The sequence below is a fragment of the Calonectris borealis genome, chromosome 6 (genome assembly GCF_964195595.1).
Source record: "Calonectris borealis chromosome 6, bCalBor7.hap1.2, whole genome shotgun sequence".
NCBI classification, from domain to species: Eukaryota; Metazoa; Chordata; class Aves; order Procellariiformes; family Procellariidae; genus Calonectris; species Calonectris borealis.
This window is the reverse complement of record NC_134317.1, coordinates 7,388,960-7,413,759: the sequence shown is the minus strand read 5'-3', so window position 1 is coordinate 7,413,759 and position 24,800 is coordinate 7,388,960. Positions and strand designations below refer to the sequence as shown.

At 42.5% G+C, this 24,800-nt stretch overlaps 1 protein-coding gene across 1 annotated transcript in view; it reads left to right on the top strand.

Annotated features, from left to right (window-relative positions):
- Nucleotides 1-24,800, top strand: part of THSD7B (thrombospondin type 1 domain containing 7B) — a 271,437-nt gene that overhangs the window by 55,736 nt on the left and 190,901 nt on the right. Inside the window, exons 2-4 of the mRNA XM_075152722.1 lie at nucleotides 1,093-1,888; nucleotides 12,946-13,197; nucleotides 20,506-20,675. Of these exons, the coding sequence (XP_075008823.1) occupies nucleotides 1,093-1,888; nucleotides 12,946-13,197; nucleotides 20,506-20,675 (1,218 nt within the window). The remainder of the gene's footprint in view (nucleotides 1-1,092; nucleotides 1,889-12,945; nucleotides 13,198-20,505; nucleotides 20,676-24,800) is intronic.

The window sequence follows — 24,800 nt, the reverse complement described above, 5'->3', positions numbered from 1 at the left end:
TGAAATGGCTCTGTTATGAGGCATTAGAAAGTTTTTAAACTTAGAAACGAGGTGAGACCCTCTTGAGACATGATCATCAAAATCTCTTTAATATGTTAAGATTCGGCCCAAGTGCTTTTTCTCTACCTTTTCTCTTCAGTTTGCAAGCAATTTTGTACTTTATAACCCTCAGATTATTTTTTTTTTTTGGCTTGGTGAATATTTGTCAAATAATATTGTCACAGAAAAATCTTTCTGTGTAGTCTTGTCTGATTAAGTTCACTTGCAAATCCTCAAATAGGATTCATACGATTACATACATATGTTCATGTGCTGCAGAAGTAAAAATGACATTGCTGGGTTTAATTTTCGTTTCATTTCTCTTCCCAAATAACTAGCTTTGCCACCTCTTATAGTGTCACGTGCTGCAAATGGAAACGACTTGCTCGATGTACATCCAGGGTAATTCAGAAGTCGATGCACGTGAGGTGCCTGCTCTGCTGTCGGGGCTCTGCTCTCAGAGCAGCACCCTGCAGGACCTATCCTGCCGTACATACACTATCATATCAAGTCAGTTCCTCCATTTTGAACTCCTATGAAGAGTATGCTCTTATTTTCATAGTATTTATCCTCGCCGTTTTATCACCCCAGATGATGATTCAGCTGCTTCCCAGTGCAGTTTATTCCATTGACTAATTGCTCCATTAAAACTGTTTTCTTCTTACCGAACTTGACTTTCTTTTCCTATTAGATTATTGTTCCTTTATGATCATTTTTATATTCATTTGTGCAAGTGAAATTAAATATTTGTATTTCCTCAGGCTTTGGGATGCATTTTACTGCTACAGACATGTGCCTGGCCTGCCTTTAATTTGAGATGTTGTGGGGCATTTTTTTTCCCGGCAGGTTTCTCTGAGGGGTCTAGCGATGGGAGTACACGAGGAGGAGAAATGACTTGCAGCCTTTAGGAAGATTTTAAACAATTTTAGGGACAAGCTGGTAGTTATTTACTTTTTAATACACGGCAGGGTATGGTTTGGACGCTACTGGGTGTCAGGACAGATCCGTGGCAGGAGTATGGCGTGGCATTTCTCAACACTCCCTCTTTTGCAGGTCACTGGGGCCGGTGCGTAGGTGACTGCGGCTTTGGGGGCGTTCGGAGTCGGGCCGTCTGGTGCACCCACGCGGAGGGCTGGACAACGTACCACGCGAACTGCGACCAGAAGGACAAACCCGAAAGCCAGAGGAGGTGCTTTAAAGTCTGCGACTGGCACCTGGAGCTGTTCGAGTGGGAGGTTTCGGGATGGGACAGGTGTGGGCTCGTCCCCTTTGCTGGCGGTGAGGTGGGAGCCGGGGCTTGCGTCACCGCGCAGCACGGGCTGCAGCGCCGGAGCGTCCGCTGCCTCCAGAAGCTGAACAGAACCGTTGTCGCCAACGAAATATGTGAGTATTTCACGCCGCAGCCGCCCGTTGAGCAAGCCTGCCTGGTGCCCTGCCCGCGGGACTGCGTCGTGTCCGAGTTCTCCGACTGGTCCGAGTGCGGCACGGGCTGCACCAAGAGCTTGCAGCACCGGACGCGGGCGGTCATCGCTCCTCCTCTCTACGGGGGTGCCCTGTGCCCGAACCTGACCGAATCCAGAGCCTGCGGTGCTCCCCCGTGTCCTCTCGGGGAGGAGGAGCACACCTACAGCCTCCGAGTGGGGTCTTGGGGCGAATGCCGGCTGCCCCATCCTAAAGAAGTCGACCTGGCGGGGAGGACTATGCCCGATTTCGGTTCGGACTCTGGAGAGCGAAGCACATCTGGACTTCAAGGCTATAAACCCCACCACCGTCCCGGGGAGGTGGAGATCGGCTACCAAACCAGGCAGGTCAGGTGTGTAAGGAGCGATGGGAAAAACGCAGTGCTGAGGTAAGGGTGCTTCATCTTTTGTTTCATCCCCAGAGGATTTGTTTGACAGAGCGCTTGCTCTGCGTGGCAGCACCACAGCAAATGCGCTCACGTTCTTGAGTTTTAAATGCAAATTTTTATGTTTTCTTTATGGTCTTTTTTTTGATTTAATTCCCTTCTTGTAAAGCTAGCATATGCTGAATATTTTGCATACTTCTGCGATTTGTGACTGTTTAATTCATTTTATGTTTTTAATAATTCTGTTCTACTTTTTTTTGTTGTTGTTGTTTTGAGGAAACATCGAGGAAATGGAATTATATATCACTTTGCACTGTTGCTGGGCCCTGGCTGTGGGAGAGGGAGGTTTCATTCTCAGTCATGTACTGCATATCTTTGGCAGAAGAAGCTAAAATTGCACCAACTTAAACTTCTTCATCCTTACAAATCAGCACTGGATAAAATAAGTCTGAAAAGTTTGGCCTTGTGAATTTACTAGAAGGTGTTTCTTGGAAGGATAGATCAGTGAGCAAACCTGTGATTGTCCTCCTGCTTGCTGAGGAGCCCTCCCGTCTGGGTGTAACTTTTGGGTGCTGATATTAGATACGTGACTTGCTTTTCTTTCTTGTCCTCATGTGTTTTATCTAACAATTTCTCTTAGTCTATGTAGGTTGCTTTGCTGTAATTCAAATGTGAAGGTTGCAGTAATGTGTAGCAAATAATGGAAAGATTTATTCTCTCCGTTTCTCGCATTTAAATTTAAGCTCTCTAAGCGCTGCCATTTGACTTCAGGTTGGATTTGGGCAGGTGCCAGGAGCTAGAGATGACTGGGAAATTGATTGAGTTCTGAGAAAGTCAAGATTTCTGGAGAACTTCTCGTGTTCTGTTTTTCAAGGGTATTAGAAGTTCTTGAAAAATCCTGCTTGTGAATTTTGCAGAAATCAATCTGTTTCTCAGTAATCTATAGCTCCTGGCACCTGCACAAACTCAAATGGCAGAGAGAAGGGGTTATTTTATGTCCAATTCTTTACCTCTGTTAACGTCTGCAGTGGTTTTGCACACATACTGAGGTGAAAATATACATTCTGGCCTTTTTCTTACCCCCTCCTATTACACCTGTATCAAAGTACGGATTTTTTTTATTAGTTGGAAAAAAGTCAAGCTTTGTGAACTGTTCCAGCAGGTTCTAACGTCTTGACTTTATTACTTGTCTCTAAATATATGCTGATTCTAAATATACAGATTTTATGCTCACGTAGCTGCTTGACTTTAATGGAGTCTCTTGTGATTTATGCTGCCGTGTGACCAGCAGCAGGTTTATGTCTGCTAACACTTGTTAGCTGTTCTTCTGCCTCTTGTATCTCATTTCTTATCAGAGGCTCTGGGAAGGGGATCCCGACCTTGTTAAAATTTCAGTCGTTTTGCCTTCACACGCTGTCGTGGTTTAACCCCAGCTGGGAACTAAGCCCCACCCAGCCGCTCACTCACTCCCCCCCCGGTGGGATGGGGGAGAGAATGGGAAGGGTAACAGTGAGAAAACTCGTGGGTTGAGATAAAGACAGTTTAATAGGGAAAGCAAAAGCCGCGCACACAAGCAAAGCAGAACAAGGAATTCATTCACTGCTTCCCATGGGCAGGCAGGTGTTCAGCCATCTCCAGGAAAGCAGGGCTCCATCACGCTTAACGGTGACTTGGGAAGACAAACGCCATCACTCCAAACGTACCCCCCTTCCTTCTTCTTCCCCCAGCTTTACATGCTGAGCATGACGTCATATGGTATGGGATATCCCATTGGTCAGTTGGGGTCAGCTGTCCCAGCCGTGTCCCCTCCCAGCTTCTTGTGCACCCCCAGCCTCCTCGCTGGTGGGGTGGGGTGAGGAGCAGAAAAGGCCTTGACTGTGTGTAAGCCCTGCTCAGCAACAACGAAAACATCCCTGTGTTATCAACCCTGTTTCCAGCACAAATCCAGAACATGGCCCCATACCAGCTGCTGTGGAGAAAATTAACTCTCTCCCAGCCCAAACCAGCACACACGCTCACTGCTGTATTCGCTCTAAGAATGGGGAATAGAAGACACTCTTTCTATAAATGTTTTCTCTTTGTTGTGCTACTATGTGAGTTATACATTGAATTTCTGGATGACAGTGCAGAGGCTCCTGGGAGCTTTAGTTTTAGTGACTCTACCCCTGATCGAGCTGTCTTCTCCCTTGCTCCTTTCTGGGTTTTTTTGCTGATCTATAGCCCCCTTTTTGGGAGTGTACAACTCCATTAGCCATCTCCTGGCAGACCTTTTCTGCTGAGGCCATGTCTCAGATTTACTGCAGAGACCTGAGCCTGACCCATCCCTTACTCTTACTCCAAATACAAGAGGAAAGCCCATTGATTGAATAGAGGACAAAAGTTCATGTCATGTTACAGTGCCCAGATAGTCACACACTTTTCCTTTCTCCTTTTGGATCTAAAAATCCAGCCTAAAATCCAATCTGTGTTTAATTCCAGGGCTGGAGTGTCATTAATATCAAATACCCCTGACAACGACTCCCTTTAAGCATCCCCTGGTAATGTCCTCCTCGTTTTGTTGTGCAGCATATTTGCTGCCATTCTTCTGAAGAATGGACCTGATCTTGCAGATGTCGCTTTACAAGAGCGATGATATTTTGGCTACTGATAAAGAAGAGTAAACGCATTTGCATAGCCCTGTAGCAGGGTTTGGCAGGCAGCCAAGCGTCTGCTGTAAAACTGGAAAGAAGCGCTTTATTTGTGCTTTTTCATTTTCCTGGCCGAGGTTTCCTATTTCGACTAACACCATTGAGTAAGTACCAATGAGAGATATAAATTAAATTTCTGGAAAACTGAGGCAAGAGAGAGCAATATCCCAAGGCTTGCTTTAAGAGCAGGCTCTGAGCTGCTGGTCTGCCAGGGCTTTGCCACCACCCTGCCTCCCGCCACTGCCTGATTCTTGCAGGAAAGTGCTCAGCTAACTACCCCGTGCCGGTCGAAGGCCGTGTGAGGGGAGGAACCGTATGCTTATCTTTCCTCCTAGTTTATAATGCAATGGCAAAGATGCCTAATTTATTATCGAGGTTGTTTAATTTACTGGTGTCTAATCTCGGGGCTGTGGAGCAGCCAGCGAGGCTGGCGAGCAGCAGCAGCCGCTGTGCTCACTGATGGGAGAGGGCACCGGGTACGCTCCTCAGCGTGGAAGAACAGCCTTTTGCCAAAAATTGGATTTTGGTGGGCTTGGGTGCAAGCTTTTAAAGACTAGAAGATTGAACGCATTCACTTCTTACAGATGCCGGATTACTGGCAGGACATTCATTTTGGCCTCCTCGCTAACAAGGTTGCGATTGATGGGAACGGCAGATGGGATGTCCTTTCTCTTGTGCAATAGGTAGCAGCGGCGGGAAATGTGCCCGATACTTGTTTTCAGGTTTTCACTGATGCTTAAGTTATGCCGTTGAACCCCGCAAAAAGGATCCTTTGGTTTTACAGTGAACCCTCAGGTAGGAGCTGAAGAATCCTTTGCATTATAAAGAAAATATTTTTTTTCATTTAAATAATTGGTCCTACGAAGATCTGTACGTCCATACCAGCCTTGAAGGTGCAAGGAAAAATCCTAGCAATTTTAAAGGTAAAAACTGTAAACAGGAATTACTTGGAGAGGGGCACCAGCGTGTGGAAGATTGGACGTGCTGTATCAGGGAAACAGAGCTGGGGGATGTTTTTGATGAAATATTTTTTCAGTTTGGAGGTTCTACATTTGTCAAAATGGAAGGAAAAGGGAGAAATGAAGAGGAAAGGGAGGGACAGACCTTTTGAAAACACTTGAAATGAAGACAATTGAACAGCAGAACATCACTAGACCTTGAGACAGGTTCATTTCTGCTCAGAAACAATTTTGGTGTAGGAACTTTGTATTTGTGAAAATAAAAGGAATAACATCAAAATAGAATGATTTTATGGACCTGATTTGAAGCTTTTAAAGACTGTCTTTATTTTGAAAAGCTGGAAATTTGTTTTTCATTCTATTTCAGATAGAGTTCAGATTTCATTCTATTTCAGAAAAAGTTTTAGTTTTGTGTTAAATCTCATATCCAGTAACAAATTCAAACATAAGCACTTCCATGCATTAAAAAAAAAAAAGAAAATCTCTGAAAAAGATGCAAGAAATGTATGTGCTAGAACTTTTGCTCTTTTTGGTTTTCTTTCACAGTTTTGATTTTCTTGTCACAGTTATAAAAATCTACTGAATAATGAGACAAAGGCACTTGTGTTCCTTTTTAAAAAAAAAAAGAAAAAAGTTACTTAGAATCATAGAATCATTTAGGTTGAAAAGACCTCTAAGATCATCAAGTCCAACCATCAACCCAACACCACCATGCCCACTAAACCATGTCCCTAAGCACCTCATCTACACGTCTTTTAAATACCTCCAGGGATGGTGACTCAACCACTTCCCTGGGCAGTCTGTTCCAAGGCTTGACAACCCTTTCGGTGAAGAAATTTTTCCTAATATCCAATCTAAACCTCCCTTGGCACAACTTGAGGCCATTTCCTCTCGTTGTATCGTTTGTTACTTGGGAAAAGAGACCGACACTAAATTGTAATTTAGTGAAATGAGTGCTCATAGCTAGATATTGAAATCCTAAATAAATTTAACCTGATTTTCTAACCTGATGTGTGTGCTCAGTAAGGATACTGAGAAGTTAAAGTCAGGAGCAAACAGTTTTAGGGTTTTTTATTATTATTATTATTTGGATTAGGAGTCTTTTTAGGTACATATTTCTTAAACTCTTTGTTCTACATGTAAGAGAACAACAATGATATAATAGAGTTGGATTTGGGTTTCTGTTTACTTTGCCTTTGTAAGTGAAAATTCAGGTTAAACTCAGACAAGGGATAACCTATCCGTCAAGGCTGAGGTAGAGCAGCATTCAGCTCTTTTGTTTGCCTCTGTAATTTGAATTTCCATTATCCATTACCTAGTGGATTGTGCTTAACCACTGTGCTGTTGTACTTTTTTAGGAACAAATTATTCGCAGTTTCTAGTGTTGACATTCTTCTATTCTCTGGATGAATACAAAATTTTGCAGTCCAGAGGTGGAAACGCTGTGCTGTAATATGCTATTTGATGGTTATGATTATGATCTGGGAGAGGAGATGTGTGTTCACAGTCCTCTCAGCAGATGTAGGAATCAAGCCTCGGTGCTCTGGCTTGAAAACAAATCCCTGAGCTATTGATAAGAAGGAGATTTTATTTTCTGGTGTTCTTTTTAAAAGTTTTGTCTTTCATTTCCTTTGCTTTTATTAAAAGCAAATGAAACAAAGGAACAGTGACCGCTCTTTTCATTTCAATAATAGTTTAGAAATAGTGTCCAATAATAATTGGGCTTTTTTCTTCTGTTTTCAAATTGTGCTGAAAGCCAGCTGCTTCTGTAGCCCTAAGATTTCAATGTCTGCCTAAGTAGCGCAAATGTAAGTCAGCATTTATTTTTAATTGAAAAAAAAGGATCTGGTGCATTAAGTTTTGGAGACACCAAAACTTAAATATCTTAGACACCAAAGCCCTGTGTTCGTTTGGATTAGAGGTCTCCCAGCTCCCTTTCCCTTTGGTCAGTTGTATGGCAGGCAAATATTCCCCGTCTTCCTTACCACCCTGCTGCAGAAGGGGCTGGTGTTTCTTCTTCCAAAGAAGCCTCTGCTGCACAGATTGAATATATGGTATCGCCAGTATGCAAAATAGCCCTGGCAGCCCTTGAGGACCTTAAAATACATTGTGAATCCTTGAAGGTATGCCTGTTAACATTGAGTGCCAGTTTCCTACGGGGGAAAAAGTGTTTGGATGCTGTCAGAAACATGGCAAGACTGTGTCCATTATTAGCCAAGTGCAAAGAGCAGGTAGTGTTTATTCCAGCAGCCTGTAAGGTCCGGTCATTGATTACAGAATAAGAGACGGCGTTAGAAAAAGAGAAAAAAATGAAAACGTGTTGTTATCAGTGTAGCTTAGCTCACTTCAGGATTTTCTTGCTCTGCAGCGCGTGGATTTGAGCACGCGTTCCCCGGTCAGCACGACACTTCTCTGGAGCCTTCCTGAGCTGCTGGGGAAGAGCCCGGCTGCTGAAGCGGTACCCTGTCCTCCTGGTGCTGCCTTCCGTACCAGCAGCATGGGCATGGTGATAGCTTCTTAATCTGTCAAATTATTTTGGAGATGATGCTTTCAGTGTAAAAGGTTCAACAATAACCACCTGTCTCATCCTCTAATGTAAGGAAATGCATTCACCTTTCATTGTGAATGCATTGATACGGTTGGGAAAGGAAACCGGGGATAATTTCTGTGCTGTGCCCAACCTGATTTAATGATGCACTGCTCCTGGACAGTCTCGCTCCTTTTTCCTGCTGATAGACGTGTCCACTCATTTCCTTGCGGTGGATGTGATGACCGTGTGACTGTAAGGCACGTAGCACAGATGCACTGAGCTGTTGGAAAATTTACTATTTTTTGGTGAGTTATTTTTTGTCCGGAACAGAAAGGCGGTGTAGTTCAGCTTGGGGCTGCACAATCACTGTGTCTCGTGGGGGAAAACGTGGGCGGAGATGGAGGAGAAGAGCAGCGCTGCTCCGATGGCAGCAGGCTGCAGTTACGCAGTCGCGGGGGACGGGGAGCCGCACAGCGGGAGCGGTACACGGGGCCGCTTTTCCTCCTCCTCTTCCTGCTTTTCTGCTTGTAGCTCCAGGACTATGCAAGTGTAAAAGAGGCATGAGTAGGTTTCCTTTGGTTTAGTGGGTTTTTTTATATGTGGTTTATTCCCCTTCAGTACACAAGAGAGTAAGAGGGCTCTCTGCCACTTGAGTGAGTTAGGCTTCGTGCTGCTGCTGTCTGCTAACTAACCGATCCATCTTACATCGCAGGCAACGTAACATAGGTTGTGAAACAATTCCTGTAGTTTTACAGTATCAATCCAAGCGTGTAACATAGAAAAAAGCATCAGTCACATAAGTACCCTACTATATCACAGTTACTAGCTTGACTCCCAAGAGGAAGATCTAACCTGATACATTAATACGTGGAAAGTTAGTTTAAAAACAAGGCTTACGTAGTCTCTCCCATCCCCAAGACCTCCTTCCTCTCCCTGCCGGTTCAGATACGGCCACAGCCGTGCAAATACACGTCTGGTTTGCAGCCTCAGATCAGCGAGTGTCTCGCACGTCTGGCCTTTATCTGTGTTAGATTGTCCTAAGTACATCTGCGACATGAAAGACTGTGTCTGAATTTCATGCAAAAGCATGTTTTTACATTTGTCTTTGTGTTGCTCGGTGTCACAATTAATTTGACTTTGCGGCTCTGAATGAGTAGGTACAAGGTAGATTCGCTTTCCGTTAGGCGGTTGCGAGTAATTTTCCCTCAAAAACATCTACTCCAGCAGAAGGATAGAAATTTCCAGCTCCATGTCTTGTTCACCTTAAGGTCAACGAAGTTCTCTCTTTAGCCTTTTGTAGTAGGAGCGGTGGAGGGATTTTCAGGGAAAGAAACAGCTATTCAGCCTTTGCATACTTCAAAGGCTTTTGCGAATAGCAAGGATGATTGCTGGGCAGAGATGTCCTTTGTGGCCAGTGTCGGCGTGTGTTTGAATCCATTAGGAGAGGTACTGTAGGTATTGTCTCGCTAAGAATTGGGGCTAGCAATATTAATTTTAAAGAAGACCCCAAAGCAGATTTTTAAAGGCTTCGTTTTGTTTGGTATTTCAGTAAAGAACAGGCCAGACTTATATCTCCTTTGCAGTGGCGCAACCCCAAAAATGGATTTGGGTTTTTGTGCTGGTATCTGAATGCGAAGTTTTGATCACTCTTTAAAATGTGAGATCAGTTACCCTCCATGCTGTGTTCTTAGGTAAACTCTAGTTTTTTATTACAAACAGTTAGGACAGTGATTTGTATGTGCTACTATTTTATCTACTCAAAATGAGGAATTCTTGTTTCTTGTTAATGTTGTGGCACGGGTGGCTCATCTGGTAACTGTTGAAAAAGTATTAAAAGGGAAATAAAGTTACTATTCATGTGACTCTACCTAACCTAATGTTCCAGACAAGACTCAAAATCCCTGGGTTAGTAAGTACAGATATAATGATTATTACTTTTCAGTCCTTGGTTCAATGGTATTGACGTTATATACCAGAGACAGCTTTGCAATCAGTTGCATGTGACATGTAATAGAGGCGTGAGAAACATTTTGAGTTGTAAGCAAAAATAATTTTATTTTGAGGGGGCTATATCACAGGCTGTTTCTGCTTTATGAAGTTGTTAAAATAAACCTCAGTAAATTCATCTTCACAGCACCTCTGAGATTTAATGAGTTTTATTCTGGGTGAAGAAACTGGGACAAAAAGTTGTTAGACTTTTTTTTTTTTTTTTTTTAGTTTGAAGTATAAATGTAAGCCACTAAATGCTGTATTTTGCTGGTAGTTGAGGATCTAGTCAAACTTGATCAGGTATCGGTGGGAATATTCCTATTGACCTTTGTGGAAACGGGACCAATTTCTAGACTGGAGGAGAAGCGAGTGAATGTCCTTTATCTTCTCTGCTCCCCCTATGAGACTGCCCTGCGATCCTGAAGTGATTGCCCCAGTCTCTTTTCTTTAGAGGAAGTTAGGTTAGTCAAACTGTGCTGTAAGTAATACCAAGTGAGGTAATGGCTGGTCCCGTGCAGCAGCTCTGGATTTCACACATTTTAAGTGTACCTGTAGTTGCTCCTTACAGCTGGCAAAAGCCTGACCGTGAGGAACTGGAGGCTGGAGAAGACAAATTTAGAGAGAGTTCACGCTGAGTTCATGTATGGTCTTAATTTCGGAGACTGTTTTACATCGTCAGTATAACACTAGGCAGAAATTCTTGGTTCCTTTTCTCCTGGTGGCTGCTTTTTCCTGGGTTTCATCCTTTTATTAGAATCATAGAATCATACAGGTTGGAAAAGACTTCTAAGATCATCGAGTCCAACCGTCAACCCAACACCACCATGCCCACTAAACCACGTCCCTAAGCGCCTCATCTACACGTCTTTTAAATACCTCCAGGGATGGTGACTCCACCACTTCCCTGGGCAGCCTGTTCCAAGGCCTGACCACTCTTTCAGTAAAGAAATTTCTCCTAACATCCAATCTAAACCTCCCTTGGCACAACTTGAGGCCATTTCCTCTCGTCCTATCGCTGGTTACTTGGGAGAAGAGACCAACCCCCACCTCGCTACAACCTCCTTTCAGGTAGTTGTAGAGTGCGACGAGGTCTCCCCTCAGCCTCCTCTTCTCCAGGCTAAACAACCCCAGTTCCCTCAGCCGCTCCCCATCAGACTTGTGCTCCAGGCCCTTCACCAGCTTCGTTGCCCTCCTCTGGACACGCTCCAGCACCTCCATGTCCTTCTTGGAGTGAGGGGCCCAAAACTGAACACAGTATTCGAGGTGCGGCCTCACCAGTGCCGAGTACAGGGGCACGATCACCTCCCTGCTCCTGCTGGCCACACTATTTCTGATACGGGCCAGGATGCCGTTGGCCTTCTTGGCCACCTGGGCACACTGCCGGCTCATGTTCAGCCGGCTGTCGACCAGCACCCCCAGGTCCTTTTCCTCTGGGCAGCTTTCCAGCCACTCTTCCCCAAGCCTGTAGCGTTGCCCGGGGTTGTTGTGACCCAAGTGCAGGACCCGGCACTTGGCCTTATTGAACCTCATACAGTTGGCCTCGGCCCATCGATCCAGCCTGTCCAGGTCCCTCTGCAGAGCCTTCCTACCCTCGAGCAGATCAACACTCCTGCCCAACTTGGTGCCGTCTGCAAACTGACTGAGGGAGCACTCGATCCCCTCGTCCAGGTCGTTGATAAAGATATTGAACAGGACCGGCCTCAGTACTGAGCCCTGGGGAAGACTGCTCGTGACCGGCCGCCATTTACCACAACTCTCTGGGCTCTGCCCATCCTTCATGGTGCTCCAGTGATGTCTCTGCTCGTATGTACCCCAGTCCTCTTTTGGTATATCCTTTCCCGCTCTGTTACCTCAGCTATCTAAGGTTTTTGAGAGACAAGAAAGGTTTTTCTCCCATTCTGGGAGATGAATGGTGACTTTGTGGCTGATCTCCGGCTGGGGTGAGGTGAAGCAGAAGCAGCCGTGCTCTGCGAGGTCCCTCCCGGCGCACGCTGGGCAGGAGAGCCATCACCTGGCTGAGACAAGGAGCAGAGGAGCAAGGAAGGACAGTGATCTTAGTTTGGAGGTTTGTCTCCTCCCAGAAGTATTTGCTACATTTGCCTTCCTTTTCTATATTGTGAAAAGCTTTTGTAAGTTTAGGACTTTATTTTATTCTGGGACTTTGTATCTTGGTATCAAACCTCGACAGTTGGCAGCTCTTAAAATTTGGTTTTGCGTTGGGCCTTGTGTGGTGTCTTGATGTGTTACAGAATGAACGAGGATCATGTCCTAATGTCAGCAGGGGTAAGTGAGTCCCAAGATACAGCCACAGTTGCAGCATTCCCAGGGTCTCCGGTGGTTTGTCAGGTTTGAAAACCCTCTGACCTTGTTTGACAGCATTTGTTTGCTAACAGCCTCACAGAACCAACACCTTTCTTATTAGTGTGGGACTAATTATTTTTTAAAAGAACAGAGTTGCTCAGCAGGACATGCTGACACCTGGACAGATGGACGGAGGGTGGACAGCTAGTCCTGTGCGCGGGGTGATGGGAATGGTTACCAGTGGCAGTATGTCTCTTGGGCTTGGCTTTTATTTTCCGTCCTGGATAAACAGTGAAATTCTAACTGCACAGGAGCAAATATAGTGCCTTTTGCATCTGTTTTAACTTGAAATAAATGAGATATATTATTTGCAAACTACTCGTCATGCAAGATTGCACCCAGAACTCCCTGGAAATGCATTATGTGCACTGCGTTGCAGTTCCTCTTACTTTCATTGTATTGGTGTTGATGCAGGTCTTCTGATTTACCCCAAATGACCATGGATTTCTTCTTTGGGGGCTTGGCTTGAAAAAAAAAAAGAAGAAATTTATTAAGCAAGACCTCCTCAGCTGTTTTTTTGTGTTCTTGTCGCAGCCTCTGTGTGCAGGATCCTGTGCCATTGACCTTCAAGTCCTGTGTCATCGCTAAGGATTGCGAAACGTCCGAGTGGTCCGCATGGAGCACCTGCTCACGGACCTGCGGCTGGGGAGATCTCACCCCAGGCTTTCGGAGCCGACGCCGTGGCGTGCGGAGCGTGGCGATGGGTTCCGGGAAGCAATGCCCGGAGCTGGAAGAGAGGGAAGCGTGCAGCGCGGGAGGGAAAGAGCTGCTGCAGCCTTGCCCCAGGTATAGTGAGTGCTTTTAGCCCAGTTTTTGGAAGTAAAGAAGCCTTGTGCAAAGCAAATCTTCCTTGCTCAGTGTTTGTGCATGGAGAGGGTCGCGTGTCATACTTTCTCTCTGTGTCTAAAAGATCATTGATTTGATCATTGTTAACTACGATTAGCGGTATTATTTATTGTTAGTAATATTCTTGTAATTGTTGCTATTTTGTTATTGCTATTACAATAATTACGCTTATATATAGAAATAAATTTAAATTACACCCACTACAGTTTATATTTTCATATTTTAAAAATAGAGAGCAGTTAATCTTGTTCTCTGAAGGGGCTTTCATACTGGTTGCTGTTTTGGAGAATTTCCTCAGCTGCGCAGAGACCGGGCAGGTTTCCATGGCTATGCTTTTATTGGCTTTGAAATTGTAATTTTTACATAAGATTTAACGATTCCCCTTCATCTCCCCATAAAAAAATCCCAGCCCTCCTTGAGGAAAATGGGAACTGATCAGAGGTAATAGCTTGGACTTTACTCAGCTTCCCTCCGGGTACTTCTTGAAATGGGAAACTCTGCAGTCCCTGAGCACTTGTTTGGTTTATCAGTCTTTGTTCTGGCAGATCTTGCCTTTCTGGTCTGCAAATCCGTGCTGTTATGCTTAGCCAGGCTAGCATAGGGGGTTGCTAGTTTGCTTTGCAAAGGAAATAAAATATTGCTTAATTTTTCATGTGACATGTTCTGAGATTGACTGTGAAATGCTTCAAGATTGATAAAATTTTATATGCATGCAGACAAATCTCCCTGTCTGTGAATGAGTATGTTTAATAGGAGGTCTATTCAGTGATCAAGTCATGAGTTTCTGGGGCTTTGCCAGATACTGCCAACACCTTTGATAAAGCCTTTGCAAGATACATTTCTTAGGAAGGCGTAACCTGTAAAAGTGTCTCTGTATCGTTGGCTTCATTCAAAATCAAATGCTGATCATTTTTATGCACCCTGCTAGCAGAGGAGAGGAAGTATAAAAAAAATATTCTGTTGCTTGATTACATCCTACGAAAAGGCTCTTACAGAGTGATTTTTGCTCCTGCCCTAACGCACATCAATTTCAAAGACAATAGATTAACACATTGTCTCGCTGATTTTGTATAGGAGCGTGGGTGCAGGTGACACCTGATTGGGGTGGACTGGCTGGTGGTTAATCAGGGAGTGAACAGACACGTGTCTGTCCCTAGTTGCTCAGTTCTACTTTTTGACGTTGCACCATGTTAAAGTGCAAGTGATTGTAGCTTGCTTGGTGTAGAGCCAGGAAAGCCCAAAAGGTGAGAACCTGCATAACACTGATAATTCTCTTGTGGTGCCACTCTTGATGGAGGGGCAGGAAACCTGTTGTTCTTTCGGTATATCGTTGCTATGCCCCGGTTTTCATGAGCCTATGACCTCTTAAACCTTCCCCATCCTGCCATACCTGCACACCTTCAGTCCTTCAGGCAACATCTCCAGCGAAGTAGCTGCATGAGCTGGAATGAACTGCTTAATGAGCTAGCCCAGAAAAATAACATTAGACTTACAGGTTAATAGAGCCACTTAACTAAAAATACTGCAAAAAAAAAAAAAAAACCCACCAAACCTCTGGTATTGAGTTTATTGTTATTTCTAGGGATGTATATCTCAAAATGCAGGGGGTAAGCTATGACCTTCTCACACTATGCAGTGTTGAGGAGAATTTTACAGTAGTGTCTGGTTAGTAGACTCTGATTTGGCCATTCGATACTGCAGAAATGAACAGGAATGAAAAGCTGTAACGTTGCAGTATGTGCTGTGGGTCTGCCGGATGTAAGGCTGCGGGGACCAGAATTTTGTATTAATGAACAGAAATAAAACATTTTAAAGTATATTATTTAAGTGTCAGCAGCTGGTAAAGGATGTTATCCGTCCACGTTATAGTTTACAGCTTGGTGATTTGGTGTTTGGGAATGGATGACGAAGATACTGGAAGTACTTCAGACTGGAAAGCAGTAGCTTTCAGCCATAGCGGGATGTAGTGTTAATCTCTGTGAAGTAATATAAGAAGTCTTTGATGCTCTGTTCTCCTTATTTGAGCATATTCTCTTTGCAGTGTAATAGCTAGAAAGATTATGCTTTTTTCCCCTCAAATATATGCTGCCTCATCTGTGGCTTTGCTGAGGCTTACCAAACAGTTATCTTTTCTTTCTTCTCCTTACAAGCAGGTGATGAATTTAAGGAGATTCAGTATCAGCAATAAAAGGCACTCTCCTTCATTTGTCAGGTCTCAGCACAAACTGTTTGTTCCTGCTTTCTGGCTTGTGTTTGCCTAATCAGATTTGTCTTAAAATCTTTTAAGATGAGAGTCCTATTTACTTTCCTGTTCTAGAAATCTGCTCTTTGCTATTTTTTCATTGATTTAAAGACAAGTAGCCTTTCCTTTAGCTGTATTCTTTGGGCAAGAATTTTCCAAAGCACGTTCCAGGCACAGCAAAGAAAATGGATGAGGACATAGACCAGGAGGAGAGCAAGTCTGAGCAGGAGAAGGAAGGGGATTCTCCAGAGGCTGTTTTTTAATGCAGGGGCAGGGAGCACCCCAGGACTGAATGAAGGTACGTATTGTGGACTACATTCACCAACGTAGAAAAGCAGCAGCTCAAGAGGTAGCACTTGTAGAGTTGTACTCAGCAGGGGGAGATGGGTGAAGTTACATTCCAGCCTCCTAAAAGGATCCAGAGGGGAAAAAAGTACCTTCAGCTTCAAAACTGCTCTGTTAAGTACTACCTCTATGTCCATGGCAAGGCTGCAAGTTAAAGGTCCTATCACAGGTACGTGGTAATTAGTGTAAACTTGCTGTTACATGGGAAGGCCTTTTAATTTTATGGCTGAAGTTTACAATAACTTCTTCAATCAATAGTTTAAATGCAAGAAAATAAAACACTTTAACTGCATGTAGGACTCCAGAGCTTTGTGCTTTGTTTGACTTTTGGTTATTTGTTCTGAAGGGATTAGATTAAGTGCTTAAAAAGCTTAAATACATAGGAGGTGATTCGACTTTCTTTTATTGTGATATAAATTTGGCATAGTTCAATTAAAGTGAAGGGGTATATACAGGTATAAAACTTGTGTAAGCGCTAAGAGCATAAGTCCTATAGACTAAAGAGACTGAGAGGTTACTATAAATTGGAAAGATATTGAGCACTTGTTTGTTGCGTAGCTGTCACTGAGTCATCAGTTTTAAAACAATGTATTATATCATTTTTATCCTTGATGTGTAACTTTCATGTTCACTGGGAATAGATAGATTTTCCAGAATTATGATTATGTCTTTAAATCTTTCATTTTGGTTGTGGTTGCTATGTTACAAGCCATGGATTATAAAAAAAAAAAAACCCTCTTTGCTTTGTTGGAAATTCAAAGCTTTTCAGAAGTTAAATGATGGAAAATGGGAAAGTTTTAAGACCTGATTTTTTCAAAAGGCTTGAGGTTACTGCTGAGATATGGGTGTGATGATATCACTTTGTAAATGAGGCCCATTATGTGTCCCAATTAAAGATAAGGCATTAGTGTGAAGTAGGAAAGACTTGAAAGGAAATGCAGTGAACTGTGCTGGTAGGCTGCTGGAGGTACACTTTGGGAGTGGTAGCCACACTACTCTTCAGCCCTTTGACCTTCACTGGTCCTGGGCACGCAACGATGGTCTTGAATCAGCTGGGCAGCTTCGTTGCCTCCCCTCAGATCAGGAACCATCCATAGTGAAGTTTTGGTTCTCCAGCTCCGTGTTGGCCACTTCTCCTGTGGCCACGGTTGGGTGTTGCAGTGCGAGAGCACGCTTTGTCTTGATAATCACAGAAAACCGTGGGACCTGCTCTTCTGCTTCCTCAGCTGACTCTGTTTAGCAGGGAAATTCAGAGCACTGCTTGTGATGTGGAAAGCTGTTCAGCTTTACCAGCCAAGTTCCCTCCTAGATACCCCAAGCACTTACTTTATTGTTTCTAAAATAGCAGTTTTGCCCATTTTCTTAAGCAGACTGATATAACTGTCTGTAGATTCTGGAGATCCCCATTTGGGACATTATCTAGCTAGCCCTCTAACCATTGGCAATGGGGTCTGTCAGTCTGTGGAAGTAGCTAGACCTCCTGTAACTCAAACAGTATTGTCAAAAAGTGGAACAAGCCTATTGGGAAGCCAAAGGGAAAGGCTGAGATCTTTTTAGCTATAGTAAGAGGTCTGTAGACCTCTGTTGGGTCACAACTAGGACTGTAACTATACTGAGTTTGCGTCAATCTAACTAGATATTGGTAGGAGTTAAAATAAGATGTTAAATCTAGTGACATTTGAAATTGTCGTCGCCAACAGGTTTTGGCATAGGGTTCACAAGAGTACACTGGAGCTGACCAACTTCGATGATCCAAATGTATAATGTCCCTTCCACTTCCTGAGTTATCACACCCTTCACCCTCTGGGGACAGAGAACAAGGTGGCTGGATGGTATGGACCCCTTAGCTTAACGCTGGTACAGCGCATCTCTGGTATGGTCTGCTCTAACAACAGAATGTCCAAAGCGACGTTGGTGGCTTTGGTCACCTTCGTTCAATTGGAGAAATTAGAGTCGTGTGGTAAAACCACTGTGGATATTGCTAATAATTTGCAAGTACTGGCTTGAAGTTGCCAAAGTTCCAGAAGAAACCTCGGGTGTTTGCCAGCCAGTAGTCTCTGTTCTTTACTAATGACTATTAACAAGCTTCTGATTAAATTTAAGTAGAGGTTATGCAGTCAGTTTCTCTTCATTAAGTAGTGTTAATTCTCATTGTCTTTAGTGTAGTCCACAGATGGGCAAACTAATACCAAGTATCAGCCATGCTGCGTAAAACCTTGCAAAGAGTCTGGCACAAAGCTGTCCGAGGTCACTGCGTCCGACTGGAAAGGTCTTGCATTAGGTTTCTCACCACTGGGATAGCAATCCCTTGGATACGTTTCTGGTGTAGTGGGCTTGTTAATGGCTGTGAAAATGTGTACCTTTTAAACAACCAATGCTTGGGGGTCAGGATTTGTTACCGGAAAACTCTGGGCAGCTGGGAAAAAGCAAGACGAGCTGATGGGGCTGAGGCTTTAAGCTGCTCCCAGCAGAGCAGGCGCTGGCTGGAGCACCCGATAGCTGCTCATTAGACTGCTCCGCAGTGTAGCACAATATCCAGTTAAAATAGCTAAAGCGATTTTTTTGGGATTCAGGGGCTGATGAAGTTTAATTATCTCTGAGCTCAGATTTAGTTATTTTGCATAATTTTAATCACCGATGGCCTAATTTTCATAGGTGTTAACTCCCACAGCTCATGCTGAATAGGAGAAGCAGGTGCTCACACCTCTGGAAATGAGTCTTTAGGATCCAGAGTTCACAGCGGACTATCTAAGCCAGATACTGATAATCAGTTTTTCTTGAGTCAATTATTGTTTTAAGAAATAATTCCCTAAAACAACTATTTCCATGGCTGCAGAAAGATGTGTGTGTGCTATATTTAAGCTTCTAGTTTTGAAAGTGCAGACCTGAAGAGCACGATGTCCTGAAGTGGTGTGGAGGAGGAATCCTCTTCACCCAGTGTTTGATGAAGAGCACTTTTCATTGCCTTTATTATAAGAGGAAGGTTGCATTTAACACTGCAGGCCCAAGAAAGGCGATTAGGAATTCCCAGAAGGAACTACTAGAAGAAAAAATTCAAGGCTGTGCTTTAGATGTTGTGGGAGTTCAAGTATTTCATGCTTGTCGTGTGAAAAGTGTATTCTTTATTATTTTCTCTGTTGGTAAAAAACCCTGTAAGTGTATTCAAATTTGCACCTGATACTGTATATTATTTAAGAGAGCATGACAGCTCATCTGAAAAGTACCTATAAATTAAAAGTAATTGGCAGTATTCACAAATGTTTTTCATGAGTATGTTATGAAATTCATAAGTACTTTGTGGCTAGAAATCATTCTTATGCCTATATTTACAACATAAGAAGTTAAAAGAACATTGATGTGTGCTCAGGCAAGCTAATGGATTTATTGTTCATATAATTTTGAGATGCATGTTTCCTTGCCATAGCTGTGATCAGGAACAGATATTCGCTATGGAGAATACACAGAATTACAACGTGGAAGGCATTTTCTGCAGAGGTGCCCCATTGCGCTTGAGCTTAGAGTGATCAGTCAGCAGGTTAACAAACATATGTAGTTTTAACAACCGCGGATCTGCCCTAAGTGGAGAGAGCATTTATCTTGAGGATAAAAGAAGGAAATTATTTTACATAGTTTACATTACACTAAACCAACAAAGATTGTATGGAAAAAGTAAACTATGAAATTTAGAGGAGCAAAGGAATAAAGCAGCAGAAGTGTGAACAGATTGGTTATAAAAACAATATTGCCTAAGATTTGTGTTCGGGAAGCTGAAGAAAGATTTCGGGCTCTTATTTACTCCACTGATACTCTGACCTGTGAATCAAAATGAATGATGCCTGTGAAAACTGTTGTATTAGAAATATGCTCCGCATTTTCAGACATGATGGGGGAATAATTTTTGCTTTCCGCTGATACACAATACTGTTTTCCCTATAGTTTTAAGAAGTTCTTCCTGGCATTTAAGCTGATACATACCAATGATGATTGTCTGTACAGCATTCACATATCTGTGCCCAAGAACGTTATCCTTCCTTGAAAACCATTAATGCTCTTTAGGTGTGAACTGAATATAGAATGAAAATATTTTTATCTAGAGCTTGCTGTGTATCACAACTTCTGGAAACTGAAATGAGAGAACTGAGTTACTTTAGCCAATCCCTTGAAGAAATAGGTAGTGCTCTAGGCGTTTATAAAGCTGTCACCTGTAAAAAGCCGCCCGGTGCTTGGAGCTCCGTTGACGTATGTAGGGTTTTAGCTATTAAATACATTTCAGAGCGAGGCGTTCAGCTCTTGGCAGAGAGAGGTGGCTTAGTGGTTTCAGCCACATGTTTGAAGACTAGTTTTCGCGCTTAATCGAACCTCTTAATCTTTGTTCCTTCTTTGCACCCTGCTCAATGGTTTGTCAGGATGATTTAGTGTTTCAGAACGCTTTGGAGATTAGCGCTATGTGAAAAATTTTACACAAATACTCCAGACAAATAACAAATACTTAACCTTTGTAAATTTAATATTCAAAATGTTTCAAAACATTCCCTGTTTTGAACTGGGAAGTGCTGCTATAAAAATCAAACCAATTGTATTTTGTCATCTAATGAAGTACCACTTCCTCACTCATGGTCTTTTCAAAAACTTCTTTTACCTGGTCTCTTTTATTTCCAAAGGTTTGCCTGGAGGACTTCTGAATGGAAAGCTTGCCAAGTGTCCCTCCTCCTTGACCAGCAGGACCCTCGCCATCACAAGCACGTAGGCCTTTGTGGAGGTGGCATACAAACCCGGGAGGTCTACTGCGTCCAAATCGCCGTAGAAATGGGGGTGCACCGACTGAAGGAAGGTACGTACATAGGGTCATTCTGAATTGTCTGGCCCAAGGAGATCCGAGTAAGAGAAACAGGGGAGGAAGAAAAAAGATAACATGCAGTCATTAGTAGACTTTGGCTAGCTAATGCCCTCTTTGTACCCATGCTTACATCGGGAGGTGTTACTCAGCGTCAGAGGGAGCAGGAGGGCATGGTCCTCAGGCTCGTGAGGAACTGGCAGGAGCCACAACCTTCCAGGGTGAGCTAATGCCAGTTCCGTAGGTGTACTTGTATGGGAGGGTTTCAAAGGACAAAGGAGCTAAATTTTGCTTGGAGCTGAGTTTTCTTCCTCTCTCGTATATCAGGTAGCCCATTCCCTTGGTAGCTGAATCCATTTATCTGTGGTTTTAGTCCTGGTTTAGAGGATGTCACACTACATTCTGGATATGGCTTTAGCCTCTGCTTCAGATTGATACACAATCTTTCTTGTGATTTGAAGGGGAAGGCAAAAATAATATTGTCGCAACTTCTGAGCAGACAGACGGTTTTGGACTCTGGAAGTGAGTTATTTTTCTTTTAGAAGAATAATGAGTAGATACAGATGCATGATGAATAATTCATCTTAGGCTGTTTTATTTACTCTATGTAGTGCTCTTGCAGACTGTTTTTGAGCAGAGATGTAAGATAATAAGAACACAATATCATATCTTAGATTTATTTACTTACAAAGGCAAAGCAAATGTTTTCTGGACGCCCGGTGTGTCCTAGCATCCCACACGGACCCTGAGATTACAGAAAACCAGACCCGTTTTATTCCCGGCTCTGTTCATGCATAGTTGCTGCTTCACCTCTCCCAAACATCTGTCACTGCCTTGCTCTCCCAACACAAACCCCTCTCTGTTGTTCTGCCCAAGTATGCGATGCACATGACTTTCAGAGTAAGAAAAGTGCTGTTGATGAGAGGTGTGTAGCATTTCTTGATGGTCTTCATCCTTCTGACCACTTCCGTGGTCCGTGCAGCCACTGTACAGCAAGTTAAAGCAGCAAGCTTTAACTGACTTCATTCACACTTCTTTATTCTTTTTCAGTATTCTGAATTACTCAAGAAGATTAGAGGAGTGCATCCGAAACCCTTACACCAACATAATTTGTATCAGCATTGGGGGTATATATCCAGTGTGTGGTCACCTGCAGGTTTTCCCCTTGCTCAAAGTTCTGTTCAACTTAAAAATTGCAAGCTTTCCCCTCAAGAAAAAGAAAATACTGGGATACTCTTCCTTGTTTTTACAGTTCTAACCCTTTTGTTTTTAAAAACAAAAAAATTTCATATAGGCAGCTAAAAAAACCAAACGTGCAGAGCAGTTGTACAAGGTATAAACTATTACTGCCGTTCCAAGGCAGTAGTGCAGATTTACAGTAGTCCTTCGCAAGTGAGAACCGCATCTACTGTCAACATAGTCACATGCAAATAGAAAGAGGGAAAGCCTTCCCTGTTATCCCTCCCTATCCAGTAATATTCAGTGTGTCTCATTTACTAGCTGATCAATTTTTGTTCTTTCAATAAATAAGGAGTGACATCTTTCCTGGCCTCTCTTCTGGTGATCTGAACTGATAGAATACTTTTATTCATCACTAGGGCATCTCATATTTTATTGTACCATTTTTTTCAGTGATGGAAAGAAGATGAGTAAGTTAATCCTTCTATGTATAAGCAAATATAGAGTCTAATTGCTACCATCAAAAGTACAGTCATTTTTCTTTCTTCACCTCTTGAGTGTCCTTAAAGGGATCATTCAGGAATCAAACAAGCGAGTCTAATAGGATATTACCATCCATCACAGTTGTTATTCTTCTGGTTACTTCCAATGAGAATTTGGACCTAGGCCCAATGACATATGTGAAAGAAGATTTTGTCCCAGCAGCATTCTTGGATAAAATATGTTGAATCCTAGTTGGAGACAGGTACCATCTGTGATGTATTTATACATATCGCTCAAAGCTCTTTTACCCCCCAAGGATGTCTCTCCTATTTTTCATTTGCTTAGTCTTCCTATCTAATTCTTCTTTTATTAAAACATGTATATTTAGAAATGGAGCCCCTGTTTTCTTGAGTCCCTATATATCAGTTATGCAGAAGGTTAAGTCTGCTGAAATCTTTCTGTATTTTGATTATAAAATTCCAACTTGAAGATACTGGAAATGGAAAACTTTCACTCAGGTATTGCTTTCAGAAATGCATTGATAAGATTTTGTATCTCTCTCCCCCAAGAGAAAAACCTTCACCTAACCGTGACCTAACTAAGAAATCCCTGTCTTGATCCAAGTGAAGTTATATATTTTTAGGCCTTAAGGAGGAAATCCATACTTTTAACATGGGTGATGAGTATTTGGAGGCAGAAGGTCTTCCAATCTTTGAAGTCCTTTGTAATATTCTTGCATTCTGAGACTCTTACATCTAGACGAAGCTGGCCGGGAACACTTGGTAAATGTGTCAAGTGTTGTGTGATTCAGATATCTGTGTTTCTGCATATGTAGGAAAGCCAATGTATAGGCACCTAAATTAAGAGATGCGCTATTTTTAATGTTAGCTATTCTGTCCAAGGAATCCACATCTCTATTCAGTTGTTAGGCTTTTGTTAATTTAGACTGAACTTTAACATAATTAGCTTTAAACAGATCCTTGTGTTTTTCCTTTAAGTATCTCATTGAATTTTAACACATTTAAATTTATAATGCTTAATTTTCACAGAGAAGTGGTCATCTAATACTTCAAGTTTATCATTATTCTTTTGATACCCAGAGATGGAAGCAGCAAATCTACATGTTTGAAACGATGTTGCTTTTAAGGAGGAGAAAAATTTTGCACAACAAGTAGCATAGAATGTGCAAGTGGGGTACCTATGGTACAGCTCCGATCTGCCCTTTCTGCTCTTCATCTCTGGATACTCCCTGATCCCTGTGCCTGGACGTCCCGTGTCTGGAACAAACTGTAGACACGGTGGTAGTTACCCTTCTTCATACCTCTTTTTTAAAGTAAATCTGTTCACTCATATGGAAGATCTTTTAAATAAAGCAGAAATGCAGATCCTCAGCTTATTTTCAAAGCCAGACACTGCTAACATGGGACACATATATTTTCTTCTCTTTTGTAAGGGGGCTTTTCTGGATTGAGATAAGATTTTTGTGACTGTTGATTTTATAAAATGTTATCTGAAAAGTGTTTTCCCCTAATAAATTTTTCCCACAATAAATTTAAATTCATCTGGGTGAACATCACTGATTAACAATCCCCAGTGTACCGACAAAGACATTTGGTAGAAGTATGGAAGAATATTATGCAATAATCAGTTTATGAAATCTCTGTCCTTGTTTGGCAATACAACTCTCCTCTCAATCACAATAAATAAGTCCAATAATATGGGAATTAAAATTCCTCTTAGAGTCTGGGGATGGTGTCTGTGTTTATGTTCAGACAGTTAATAAACATATGAGGTACCTACATTTAATCTTCTTCCTCAGGAATTTTTTACCTTCTCTCCTGAAAGCCAAGGAGTATCCTTTTGTTTTCTAATTAAATTTTACTTTTTGGATTTATCTAGAGACTACAACTCTTTATCAGTAGTCTGGGGGATGGCATCCTTTATAAAATTCTCCAGAAGCATCTCCTCTTTTCTCTGAGCTAGTTACCTATTGTCCGTAGTGACTGGGATTGCTGTTCTCTCCATATTTTCTGTAGCTTTCTAACTAGGGATCTGCCTGCCCTGTCATTCTTTCATAAAATTTGTGCCTTATATATCTTGACGTTTTTTCTTTTTCACTTGTTTGAATGAGATCCAATTTACCTCTCACTTTCAGAATTTTCTTATAATGTTTTTTGGAGCCTGTCTGCTTAAGTTTTAATTATAGGAGTGAAAAGACCTTTGTGAAATGCTGTTCTTCCTTGAATCTTCTTTATTGTTTATCCAGCACAGTAAACTTGGCTAATAAAATGTATCTCTTATTACCATCTCACCAGCAAATGATTGCAGTTTCCTATCTTCTTAATCTTTGTTATTTTCCATGTGAAAATCCACATAGCTGTACAAGGTGCTAAAGTTTTGCTTACAATTTTTTTGCTTAATGAGTGTCTCCATCATATTTGTCTCCATATATTTATTTTT